A 14566-nucleotide genomic window follows, 5' to 3' on the forward strand; every position below is an offset into this window, starting at 1 on the left:
ATTTTATCTTTAAATATATTAAGATATACAATATTCTAAAATCCCACTCTTGTGAAAATAAATTGAGCCTAAATGATTGTTATTATGAAGAAAGAGTTATTGAGTCTGCTCAGCCAAATTTCTTCAACTTTTGAGAGAAGTTTATAATTTAACGGTTATGGGTTTTTAATCGATGTTCTTATTCTGTATTTAATAAGAATTCTTTTACATATATTTTAGCTATTTCTTTCAAGAAAATTAAACTATAATAAAAAAGTTAAAAGTCTTAAAGAATAATAAAATACAATTCATGGTTTTAAAAAAAGGGTTACATTTTTACAGAATGTGGTTTGTGAATGCGGATTACCTTAAATGCACCTATACCTTTCATAAATTTTTATTTTGATGAAAAAGTGACAAAAACTATTGTTGGTGCAGCAATATTTTTCATTAAAATGAAAAGTTTGTTTTCAAAACATTTAAATTCTGCACAAAATTATTTATCTATTACAGAAAGAGAAGGCTAGAAAATCTCCACTCTTCTCTTAAGATAAAATCCTACTAAACTTCTTAGTTTTTTTTTCAAAAGTTGTCATCAAAACAGCTTGGAATGAGCTCCAAAAGGTCAGCATTGGGGAACTGACCCATTATAAATGTTATGTTTTATCTTTTAAGTGTTTATCTTTATAAAAATTATCATTTTTATGTCCTATCATAATTAGCTTTTCACAGTTTTATTTTCAATGACATTATTAGAGTTTTGTCAAGCAGAATAAAATCTCAATTCAGAATTTCTATAGTTTAAAATATTTTGAATATTTTCTAACCTACTTTAGTACAGTTCTAAGTAGAAATTTTAGTACATTATAATCTCTACCTAGTTTTGCTTTTTATCATAGTATATATTTTTACAAATAGTAATATAAAAAAAATTATTGGTGTAGAAATTCACTGTATACATAAGTAATTTTTAGGATTTTTTTTTTTGTTTGCGAAGTCAATATATATAGTTTAACATTCATTTTAAATTAACTTTTTTTCCCCACAGTCTGACAGTGGGTTGAAGGATCATATAGCTGATATTAAACATAAGAGAGAAGCTGTTAGAAATCAATTGGCTAAAGAAAAAACAAATGGTAACTTGTAACCTGTATTATTAGTTGTCTTAACTTTGACTTTGGTTTTTATTTTTTAATTTCAAAGGAAATTTTATTGCAGATAATATTTTTTTTAATTATAATTTTTTGTTCATCATTGAAATAAGAAAGTAATTTCTTCCTTAGACAATATAATTTTAGCATTAAATAATAATAATAATAAATGTACTGATTTTATTTTGTTTTATCTTATGACAATAAATAACATTTCATAATTAGTGATAAGTAAGTTTTTAAAAGTGCTCATTATTTTATAAATTTTTAGATAGCTATTTTATAAATAATAATTTTTTAATTAGACATAATATATTTTCATGTTATTATATGTTGTTATTATATAGATATGAGTGTAAAATTGAAAAAACTATTTTGTATTATGCCAATGCATAATATTTGAATAACTGATAATGAAAATTTTTAAAAATGTGTAATGTGTTTATCTTATAAACTTTAAACTTTTTTTAAAAATAAACATACCTCCGTTGATATTTTATTTCATTTTAAGTCAAAATTATGTTTGGTGTCATTTATTATTTCATAGAACAATCAATAACGTATGCAATCAGGGATAATATTTCGTGTACTATCGTTTCTTGTCAGAACTATGTTAAATCGAAATATCTTTTTTTGACACTGTTTAAAATTATATGTAGTGAACCATTTTTTGTAAAATTTTATGTGCGATTTTACATTTGAAGTAGTACTGTAATTCTTGTTCTATTTTGAACAGATGTTAATGAACATGCACCAAAAGGATCAAAACCTACTGTCAGACAGTATTTACGAGAGTTTGTGACTCATCCAGTCATGGAAAGCTTGTTCTTATTATCCATTGCTCTTTATCTATTTATTGTTGTTAATGAATATTCATTTGTGAAGCTTATTAATAAGGAGATGGCCCGATTTTCTTATTATGTAAGTAAATACTTTCCTGAGTTTTCTGAACCTACTTTACTGAAATGAAACAAAAATCTGAGTTTTGTTTATTATATTTGTTTTATTGATTTTAATCTTTCTCTCCCACCATTCTGTTCACCAAAGAGTCTAACTCTGGTTATGAAGCTCATAAATTTCCCTATCATGATTATTTTGCAAACTTAGAATGACTTTTGATCCAATCATCGGATTATTGTGTACTAGAACTTCCTCTTAATGGTTTGAGGGTTTAATCTTAAATATGCTTATTAGTTAGTGGTGGCGATATTTTAAGTTATGAAATCGGACATTTGTTTTTTCACTGAATAAATATTCTTTTTTTTTCATAGATTTTGATTCCTGAGTCTCAAAATAATTCGTAATCTGGAAAATATGGTCCCAAAAGTTTGGTCAGGAAGGCAGTCAAAAGTTCGAACTTCTTAATTTTAATTTTTGCATATTTTGCTATGTCTCAGGAACCTTTATAGAGAAGAGAAAATATTGTGAAAATGATTATAAAATTTGTTTATCCAAATATAATTGTTGTAAAAAAATTTTTTTTTGCAATTAATTTTTTTATAATTAAAAATTGAAAAATATTTTATTTTGTAAGCCGTGGAAATTTTTACATGAATTTAAAGTAAAATTTATGATCTTTTTTATAATTTAGAAACTGGTGGAGAGATTTTGTTTAAATTAACTACTCTTATAAAAGAACATTTTAGCTTTATTAGTAATAGAAATTTCAAAAACTTGCTGATTATTTAAGGCCATAGAGTACAAAATATGGGGATAGATCTGAAAATTTTAACTATTTTGTCTTAAACTATATTTTTAATTTTAAATAATTTTATTACCTAATTTTATCATTTCACCGATCAAAAGATTTAATGATATGATTTCTTTAAACTATTTATTTATATATCTTATTATCTTTGTCTTATTACTGTGAATAATTATTGCATGTTTACTAATCTAAACTTTAAAAGTATATTGCTCTATAATTCAAAATTATTTAAAACTTTTTTAATACTTTTTTTAGAGTTTTGCTGGGATAACATTGTTTGAAGTTCTGATAAAGATCAATGCATATACATTACAAGAATATCTATCCAGCAAATGGAATGCGTTTGATTGTGCAGTTCTGATAATTGGTGGGACTGAATTGTTCCTACTTGATGTTGCAACTCCTATATTGTTTACACTTCGAATTTTTAAACTGGTATATAAAACTTCATATTTTATTTTATTGCATTTTTGAAAATATAAAATGAACTGGAAGGGAAACAATAAAAGTTTTTTTATATCAAAACGTCAGGTCGTTGGAAATCAATTACAGTATAGTCTCGATATCTCAAAGTTGAAGGGGCGCTAAAAAATTTTCTGAGATAGCTAGTTTTCGAGATAACAAGTACAAAAATATATTCTAAAATATTACTCTAAAAAGTAGAGTCATGAAATATAAGAATAACTACTATTAAATATGTATGTAATGATAGTTGACTATAAGTCTATATACAACCATGATAATTTAATTTTTAAAACTAAAACTGAAATAATTATGTCTTAAATGGAAAAGAATTGGTTTACAATAAACTTACTTTCCAATTTTTCCGAGAAAATTCATTTTCTAATTCGAAAAAAAAAATTCAACCTAGCAAAGTTTTGAGAAGAAACTTTTTGACATAGGAATTCAAATAAACATTAGGTATATTCCAAGGTGAAGAAATAATTCCAAGATGAAAAATATTTTTTTGACATAACAAGGTTTTCGAGATCTCGAGAATGTATTGTACTTTAATCTTATATTGAATTTTAATTTTTTAAGCAATTTAGTTGAAATAATTGTACAGATGTTTTAAAAGTTGTATAACATGTATTCATAAACTACGAAAATGTGAATTTCTTTCTTAATGTGATTTAACGTTTTATTGAAAGTCTGTATCACCCAGTTCTGTAATCTCATTTCTAATTCATCCCATTACCATACATTGAATCATTATTATCCACAGTGTCTACTTTTTCATAATTCTCAGTTTTTTTTTAAAATTCATTAAATTAGCAAGCTCTTTCAAATTTTATGGGCAAATATTTTTTTAGCTAAACACGCATATCTTATTTGTCTAGTTCTTTAGGAATGAATAGGTATTTCAGGCAACATTTATTTCTAAGAAGTAAATTCTTTCACAAAGTTCCAACAAAGAATTCATAAAACCATTCAAGAAAAGTCTTGAAGAATTGAGTTCAATGAAACATTTTAAATATTCAGAAATTGGGAATTTTTTTTCTTCTGAAATTAAAGATTGCTAAGAAATATATTTGGCTAAAAGAGGTTTTTCTCTATTATCCGCATTGGAAATGCGTAAGGGATTTTTATTTTTTTAAATCAAAATATTCTTGTAATCAAAGTTTGCAATATCAAGTTTTTACTATTCTTGATATGATGCTTGGACATGATATATCTTGCCATTAAAATATCTAAGATTCATTACAGGATTTTTATTATTTGACTACCTTTGTTTCAAAGCATTGTCTCTGTTTGATGCAGCCTATATCATTACCTATGTTCTACCATTCACTGTTTTAAAACCATTTAATAATTGACAATTTTAATGCAATTTGGCTTTCTTCGAGCATCTTTATAACCAATCTTATAACCTTAAAATTACAGGTTTAAGTAATTGTTAAAATTCATAATGTGTTTGAAGCAATTAGTCATTTAGGAGACATTTATTAATTATAATTTAGTTTTCCAGTTATAATATAGATATATTATTCTATGTTTGCACAATCATGTAGTACATCAAATGTTTGACGCAGTACATAAATGTATATCTATCATCCTAAGTTTGATAATATAAAGGAATTTTAGAGCATTTAATAATGTACACTATTACTAATACAATAAATGATACAAGTTATTCTTTACTATTGAGCATATAAAGTGTCTGTGCAAAGAAAATTAGAGTTTTAGTAATTTATTTGCACAATGTTTTTAAACTTCATTAAGTAATTGTATATGTATAACAATATTTTAAACTTTTAATAACTTGAAAACATTTATTTGAATTTGTTATATTTGACTAATAATATTTATAAAACTAAAGTAAAATTTTGTCTGCTTGTGCTATAATTAAATTTAATTATATAAGATTGTATTGTGTAATATAACATTAAATGCAAGAGTTAGCAGTTATACTAGGGTTTTTACCCTGTAAAGAATGTTAATTTCTGATTATTGTATGAATTGTAAGAAGATCTATAGTGATTTAGGTTTGTGACATATTATAGTTGTGCCCTGCATTTATTATATGTGTCATAATTCTTATTAACTGTGTTCTAGAGCAGTAATAATTCTTATTCTAGAGCAGTAATAATAATAAAAGTGTAGCAATGTAAAATTTTTTTCAATGTTTTTTTATGACAAATATTAAAGCATGAAATAAAAATAAAACTTGCATTTTTGCAGGTCAAATTAATGGTATGCCACAGTACACTCTGTTATATGAAAAATATCATGAGAACATGCTTATTTCTTTTCCGACATCCTGTTTCAATTCTTTTCATATTTATGACAATTTGTATAGTGACTGGAATGCAGCTATATGGATATGAATATTTCTATAGCAAAGACAGGTATTAGTTTATGACTTTTTTAAACACTAATAAACTTTTCTTCCTGTTAGGAATTCACTTTACATACAAGCTATGTAATTGGGTAAAGACTGAAATATTTTTTGCACCATTTTTTTTATATTCAAAAGTATTAGTTTATTTTTGCTTAACACGTAATAAATATAATATATCAAGCGTCAAGCAATATATAATAATAGATTAATATGCTTTGGTCATTTCAAAACTATTTATTTTTTTAAATTTAAGAATCAAGAAATGAATTTTTTACTTTTTAATAAAAAGCTTTGTTATTTCTTGATTGAAAACTTCATTCGCTTCAAAAATATACAAATTGGAAATAACATTACACATGTTTCAAGCGTTCAAAAACAGTTTTCCTTTTTCTGGACCTTTCTATTTCAAATTTGGAAAATTGGTGCCTGTTTTTGCATGCTTGAAACATGTCTACTGTTACTTCCAATTTGAATAATTTTGAAGTGAGTGAAGTTTTTAATCAAATACTATCTTACTGCTTCTTGGGATTATTTATTTCATTAAATATATTATTACTCAATAATTTCATTACTTATTGATAACTTTTATACATTATGTAAAAAAAGTGATTTTCCTTACTCAAGTGATAAAAGTTTGAATTATTAGTTTTTATTGTAGGTATGAATATTTTAATAATCAATAGGTATGTCAATGGGTATGAATATTTTAATAATGTCCTTTTAATAATTTTAGTAATGTCCTGGTATTCTCTAGAAAGGAATCTTCATATCTAATAAACTATTCCTCTAGATTTTCCAAAAAAAAATTAAATAAATAAAAAGAAATAAAAAAAAAAACTTGCACAGAAGAAAAAGCTAAGATTTAAAAAATTTGCACACAAATGTAGTTTTGTTACATTCTGAATCAACTAAACTTGTAAATGAATGTGAAATTATTGGTGTAAAAATTATTTTAGGAACCTTAATGTCTCCCCAATTTAAAAAAGGTATGCAAATATGTTTATTGTGTAATAATTTAAGAATTTTTTAATTAAGCTAACTAATTAATTATAATAAATGGCTAGATACTCTTATAAATTAAGCTATATCTTCTAGATTTATTAAGAGAATGATATGAATGAATGTTTACATTTAAAATTTCCGTATAAAAACAATTATTGACAATTTTAAGGTTGAGACATTTTTCAAGCTCTTTATTGTATGTTTATGTAAAAGAGAAACTAAAATCACTATTTTTAAAAAATCTTTTAGCATTTATTTTATCCTCTATCACCAAATGTGAATCTATTTTAAAATGATTTCTAATCTATTCTAATTTGTAAAATAATTTTTTATCAATAAAATGATACAATTTTTTACAATTTTTTATCAATAAAATGATAACCTTTTAATAAATTACGAATGAAACAATTGTTTTGGTAAAGTTTGGGTCAATGTTTCGATAAGTATTTTAGCAAGTTAGAGATGGTCTTGGTGTTATACATTTAAAATTTTTAGAACTCTTTAATTACAATTTTTGTTATATTTTTAGCTTTAATGTATACTTGAATGTATATTGTGCTTAGAAAAATTAAATAAGTTTCGAGTTATTGAAAGGAAATAAAGTAATTTTATCTCTTTAAACTTTTAAATAGAGAAATTTGTTTAATGGAAAATATTTTCAGGTTTCCTGATCCCAAACCACCTCGATGGTATTTCAAGGATTTTTATAGCTCTTTCATTTTGGTTTTTTGTATGTTATGTGGAGATTGGAAGCAGCCTATGGTTAACACAGTGCTGTTCACATCAAATGCTAGTGATCTCTTAATGTTAATATTTGTTTTGATTGGAAATTTTGTGGTTAGTAACTGTGCTTCCTACTTTATTTTAATTATTTTTATCGAAAGAATTACTATGTGTATGAAAAAAAATTCTTCTTTTTTGGAGTAAATATTTAAGTACAGTACAGAACCCGTTATCCGGAAATCAGGAAACCGGAAAACCAAAATACCGGAACGAAATTCAATACATTTTCCCGCTATTTAAAAAAAACTTTTTTTTTTCCTCATAAGATTTTAGGATTTTTCTTTCTTTTTTGAAAGATGTTTACCTTACCATCATTTTGGAAATAATCAATAGTGTATTACTTCATCGTTTTTTCTTTTTAAGATTATTTCGAAAAAAATTTTTTTTTAGTTGGGTCTAACAATAAAAAAAACGGCTTTTGGTAGTGATTCAGAAAACCGGAAAAATCAGTTATCCGGAATAGCGATGGTCCCGATCGTTCCGGATAATTGGTTCCCTACTGTATTACATTTAAATAAAAAATTCTTCCATTTAGAGTAGAAAAATAGTTTTAAGTTAATGGTTTATATTATTCAGGGCATCCCTGGGTCTGGGAGAACAGGGAAAACCTGGAATTGTTAGAGAATTTTATTTTGTCTCTCAAAAGGAGGGAATAGTCAGGGAAAATTAAAATTTTTTACAAAAACCTGGAAAATTCCTATATCATACCTGGAAAATAACCAGTCTCAGAATCGTCAGTAACACCAATCAGTTATGGATATTAAAGTTTAATAATTCTAGCATCTATTGCAAATATTTGTTGCAAAAATGTCACATTTTAGTGACACTTATATGTTTTCATCCTTATCTGATATTTTTTTTCTCACAAAATATTATATTTGACATTAGAAATAAAAATCAAAGTTTAAAAAAAATAAAATTGTGTGGTATATGTAAAATAAGGTCTGATTCATTGAAATTTTCTTGATATACCTGGAAAAGTCAGGAAATCATTTTTTGAAATTTAGTGAAAACCCTTTTAATGTGTTTGAAATTTTTGATGAGATATGTTATTCTTCAACTATTCTTTTTATGTATGGAATTATGCATTTGAGGTGTGTAAGTTCAACTATATTTCTGTAAAGCACGAGGAATCATAAATGATAAATTATTTAATAAAGCTTAAGTAAATTACATAAACCTAAAATCATTTTATAAACATACAAATTACAGCTTGTACATAATTATATTAGGCAGCTATTGAAGCTCAAAATACTGTACTAGTTATGGAGAAAAGAAGTGCTAGTTTGGTAGAAAAGAAGTGCCAACTAAGTTGTAAAGAAGTGCTCAGCTTCTGAGAACGATGAAATATTGAACTAATTTGCATAGTTGCTATAAGTTTTTCAAGTACTCTGGGTCCTTAAATGGCTTAGAAGGCAGAATTTGTTAATTGGAGGCAATCTGCACTTGTGACAACTGTCAAGGTTTTTGGGTGGATGCTGGAATTTACTATGCTTCTGATTGGAACCACTGCATAATTAAAAGTAAGGAAAAAACAATTTATGTGATGATGAGAGAAATACAAAAATTGCAGTAAACTATTTTATGAGGCCTGTGATAAAACATTTTATGAAAGTGGAATTGAAGCTTTACCAGAATGCTGACTAAATGCACTGAATTAAATGGGAATTTTTTAGAATAATAATAAAACCTTTTTTTCCCTCTAGAATATAGTTTTTGTATTGAGACACAATATTTATTTTTCCCTCTTTTGCTAATATTTATGAAGTATTTGCATATTTAGCATTTTGTAGTATTGCCATTAAAAATTACAAAGACAAATTTAGTTATTTTTTTGGACATGAAGTTCATTTGCATTGCATCAAATTAAATTTATCATTTTTAGTCAACTGCATTACAAAGAGACTATCTACCTATGTCAACTACATCTTGCTAAGATTAAACTAATCTCGAGTAGTTGATATGTTTACCCCAAACCATCATTTCTCCTACAAAGTGTATTGAAAAAAACATTGTATTTCTCATTAGTATTAAAACTTCCTATAAACTTGATTTTTTAAAAATAGTTTTAGGAAAGATACATATAATTTAAAGTACAGAAAATCTTAAAGAAAGCTTTAAAATGTCACCTACCTAAAGTTTGTTACTGCTGTAGTATTTGTTACATGGTTATTTTTAAAACGTTTCTGTATGTTTGAAATATTTTTTAAAATAATTATTTTGCTGATAAGGAAATGTATAATTTGTTTGCTTAGTCATTAATTTTATTAATAAAGTTTTATTTGCATTGCTTGTTTATTCATTTTAATAAATCAACGGTCTGAACGAATATTAGAGATGAAAGTCTGACCATTAACAAATATAATTTATAAAATCATTTTCAAAACATACAATAATAATTAGCTGTTTGAGGCTGAGCTTTTTTATAAATTTTTTTTTTCTAAACTATAAAAATATTTTTTTAAAAAATACTTAGAAAACATGCTGAATACTTATAATTTTCTGATTTCAGATTATAAATCTTTTTCTTGGGATTGTTTTCTACACTTTCTTTTACAAAACTTTGCCTAGAAGTTCTTTATCAAAGGATAGACTGCAAGCTGCAATCCAAGTTATTTTAAATAGGCAAAGCAATCCATTAGAAGGGATGGTAAGTTTCTTGTGAAAATATTTTCTGTTTGCTTTGTTATATTTAAAAGTAAGTTATAACTAATTATTTCATAAATAAGCTTTTGTTTAATCCTTTTTATAGTAGTATCTTTTTATGCTTATTGATTTTAATGAATTTTTAGACAATATAAAACTATAAATTTTTTATTAGTGTTAAAATTTTTTCTCATAAAACTGAAATGCAAGGAAAAAAACTAAAATATTGTATTCTTATGAATTTTTTGAATTATTTGTGATTGCTTTAGAAATTAACGATCATTTCATTGTTTTAGACAAATGGTAAAGACTCAACCAGTAGACGAGATACAACTGAAAGTATTGATAGTGAACCAGTATCAGATTCAAGGGATAACCTTACCCAATCAACTAAGAAAAGTAATCACAGCTTAACATTTTTCATTTTTTATCAATGAATTTCCCTGAAGATTCTTAAGACGTTTACAATTTATTGTTACTATTTCGTTATTTTTGTTTGTGTTGTTTAGCTGGTATAATTAAATTGCAGTTTTCAATTATAAAATATTTTTCCAATTTTTTTTATGAATTATTTTTTGCTTTTTGCTTAATTTATTTGTTTATCTTGTTCATTTTCTCCTTGTTCCTATTTTTGCTCTTAAAAAGGAAGGATATTATAGTCTTCTCACTTTCATCTGTCTTTTCTTTTTAAGATATAATATTTTATTTATATCAATAAAGTTTAAGAATTGTCAATTATTATGGGGGCAGAAAACATTGAAAATGATTATACATCAAAACAAAAGTTCTTTTTTTTTTTCACTTTATTTTTTGACATTTCGTTTATTTTTTATTTTTATTTACAAATTATTTCTATTTTGATTAACATCTATTATTTTAAATTTTGATACTTAAAAAAATATTTTGATTCAGATAAAACCGAAATTTTTTATAAATTTTGAACTTCTTTATAATTTCTTAATTTTCCATAGTAATAGTATTTGGTTACAGAGCAATGTGAAATTAGGAAAAGAAGTCAATAAGATTTTAATTGTCCATTTAATTCTTTTATAATGTTCCAATATTTTATTAAAAAATAAAAACCGAAAACTTATTTTTTATTAAACAAGAATATTTTTAGGCTTCAATACTAAATATTTTGTGACTACTAAGTAAGCTTTATATATTGTTATCTTAATTTTATCTTATTTTATATATATTCTCTCATTTAGTAAATTTAAATAAAAAATTGTACTTCAAATATAGAAAGTTTTTGAGAGTTTGCTTTCTTAAGTTAAAAACTGGTTGCACTAATCCAGGATGTTCTAGTGACTTTTCTTCATTTTGATTTCTTCATTAGATTTAGTTTTCACAACTAAATCACTGTGTCAATCACTGATCAACTTGTAAATCACTGATCAACTTGTGTAGAGTATTTTATGATCTGTTTTTATGGAATAGAATTAACTTATTTTATATAATATAAAAATTTAGTTTATACTATATCACTTATAATTCTTAATCTTTTTTTAGATAAAAGAAAGAATTTATACAATCAAAATGAAATGGAAATAATTGAAGATACTTCTTCCGAATATATGCCTGATTGTTGTCCATCTCTTTGCTATTTTTGTTGTTCTTTCTGTAAAGCTGATGAAAATCCTATATTGTGGCAAAAGTGGGCTGATGTGCGTTGCAAATTATATTGGTTTGTGGAAACTAAGTTTTTCAGAATAACTATTGCCTTGGTGATTGTCTTCAGTATTGTTATGTTGGTGAGTTAAAATTCTTACTTTGAATTATTATATAGTACTATATTCTGCAGACTATTATAATGTGCTACCTTTTTCTTTTATTTATAATATTTTATTGAATTTTAGTATATTTTATCAAAACTATTTGTTATTCTTAAAATCAGGATGTTTTTTATTTTAACTCTTTTAGATAATTGATCAATCCCATGGACACAAATATGTCGAAATCACTAATGCAACCAAAATAATGAATCCATGCATTCTTCTGGTGTTTTTGATTGAGATAATGTTGAAATGGATGGCGTATGGCTTACATAAGTTTTTTAGAAGTCATTTGGGTCGCTTTGAATTCTTTATTGTCATGGTAAGAGTCTTGTTGTGATGGCATAGATCTGCTTTTTAATTGATTTCTAGTTTTATTGCAATTTACAAATATTACTTTTATTTTACAGATTTATATGATTGATTTGTTGTCTATAAAGCTTTTTGATGGCCAGAAAAACATATTCAAAGCACTAAAAGCTTTTCGTCTTCTAAGCATCACTTCTTTAATGAAGTCATATCAAGAAACTGTTGTAAGATTCTTTTTTTGATAACATTTTAGACAGATAAAATTACATCTTGGTTTTATTTTTAAATGCAAGCTTAGTAATTAAATTCTAATTGTCAAATACAAATTATTTTTTAACTACTAAATAAAATTTTAAGAAAGAGGCTTAGCACCATTGTTCTTTAAGTTAATAAATAATTCAAGCAAAATAATAATTTAAAATATATTCATAAATGAAATATTTTAGCATGTATTCTAAGCAAAAATATTTTAAAAATAAATTATTTATCTTATTCAAGTTTATTTAATTATTTTTAAATTCGTTATTATGAATTTTTAATAAAGCTAAAATGTGCTTTAAGCTAATTTAGACAGTAGATGAAGGTTGAACATTTTTCTTCAAACTGAATGAAGCTTAAGAAAATTTTTCCAGCAACTTAATGTTATGGTAAAGTTCTGCATATGTGAATGGAACATTAACATAGGGGAAATAAACAAATATGTGAGGATAAATTTTTTGAACAGAATTGCATGAAAATCAATGCTTTTAACTGTTCCAAATATTATTTATGTTCATTTTAGAATATAAAAAACAAAATTATGAAATCCAGATTAAATAAAGAATAAAAAATATTTCTTAAATATCTTTTGAATAAAATTTGTCAATAATTTAAAAAAATATCATATGTTGAAAATAGTTTTTATTAAATTTGTGTTCTTCCTAGCACTCATCAGGTTCTGTTAATCAACAAGTTATGCTAACTAATCATTATTTAGTTATAATTAATTAATATTAATATCAATAATAAAAATAATTCTAATTATATAAAAAGAATTCCAATTATATTAATATAATTCTAAAAATATTAAAATAATTCTGAAAATATTATTCTAAAATAAATTTATACAATAATTATTAATTTAGTTTGTTTTAGTGTATTGTTTAAATTAAATACTATTTGTAGCAATTCTATTTGATCAAAATTGGGCTTCTATGCACACACTTTCCAATGTGTTGGGAATACTGCAAGTTCAATCTGTTGTGAATAAAATCAAAAGAAAATAAATATAATTAATAACATTTAGCAGTAGAATTATTTCAACAGAATAGAATACTATAATAGGTCCACATAAATGTCACTGACCATCACTTATTTTCATTCACCATGTGACTTCTTTACCATGTTTAAAGATCTATATTCAGAGCCTGAGTTTTTTTAAAACTTAACTGCTGTGGATGGTTGACACTCATTTATCTAAATATATAATATTTTAATATATATATTAAAACTAATATATTATATATATTATAACTAAATATATTATAACTAAATATCATCAAGCTTATCAGAATCTAAAAAAATTAACTATTTTGTACATTAAATCAGATTTAAGCTAGTTAAACAAAATTCAAGTTGTAATTTAAATGTATTTCAGGATAATTATTTCTTAATGACATTTTGAGAAATAAAAATTATGTTAATTCAAGTAACAAATACTATAGGTAAGAACATTAAATTATTTATGTTACAAGTATTTCTTTACAAATAAACTTTTGTTTTCGCGAAAGATTTCCATCTAAGACATTTTTACTATTTTTATTAAACATAAATTCTTTATTTTTCACTCCTTAACTACAATTGTATGATTTGATTATTGTTGGTCTCATGATTTGTTTATTGATGCATTATGTTTGATTTTTTTTATTAAGTTAGTTTAAATCAATTTTTAGACTAAGCAAATTTGCTGAAGTAATTGAAAAACATTTTAAGTACTGAAATAAAAAAAGAGAACTTTATAATTTCTCCAATGCACTAAAATCAGTTTTAGAAATCTCTCAAAATTGGAGGGTTTTTTAGTTTAAATTCAAAACTCCATGACCAAACATTTATTGCAATCTCCATTTATAATTGATTTCATTTTTTCTATCTCTAATTTTATTAAATGATATTGTGAGTTTATTTGTTAATGTGTAGGGGTTAGAACCTTTCTAGCCAAAGAAAAAAAGCATATTTTGAAAAAAAAAAAATTCTTAGTGAGACAATGTAATAAGTTAAAATTCTATAAAAGTCATTTTGATCTGGTCAACAGTAAAAATTAATTTTTGGAAAGTAATTTGTCAGCTACACAGCTTTTTTCAAGGGAAATTTTCTTTTTGAAAAATATATGACT

General features: G+C 24.4%; 1 protein-coding gene across 1 annotated transcript in view; it reads left to right on the top strand.

The window, feature by feature from the left end:
- LOC107453321 (sodium channel protein PaFPC1) overlaps positions 1–14566 on the top strand; it is a 37645-nt gene that overhangs the window by 9180 nt on the left and 13899 nt on the right. Inside the window, exons 8-17 of the mRNA XM_043042688.3 lie at positions 1028–1115; positions 1867–2051; positions 3094–3273; positions 5521–5687; positions 7345–7519; positions 9978–10115; positions 10408–10510; positions 11624–11865; positions 12035–12208; positions 12297–12419. Coding sequence (XP_042898622.2) covers positions 1028–1115; positions 1867–2051; positions 3094–3273; positions 5521–5687; positions 7345–7519; positions 9978–10115; positions 10408–10510; positions 11624–11865; positions 12035–12208; positions 12297–12419 — 1575 coding nt within the window. The remainder of the gene's footprint in view (positions 1–1027; positions 1116–1866; positions 2052–3093; positions 3274–5520; positions 5688–7344; positions 7520–9977; positions 10116–10407; positions 10511–11623; positions 11866–12034; positions 12209–12296; positions 12420–14566) is intronic.

The sequence above is a fragment of the Parasteatoda tepidariorum genome, chromosome 2, assembly GCF_982258835.1.
Source record: "Parasteatoda tepidariorum strain Cologne lab strain chromosome 2, Ptep-v5.0, whole genome shotgun sequence".
Taxonomy (NCBI): Eukaryota; Metazoa; Arthropoda; class Arachnida; order Araneae; family Theridiidae; genus Parasteatoda; species Parasteatoda tepidariorum.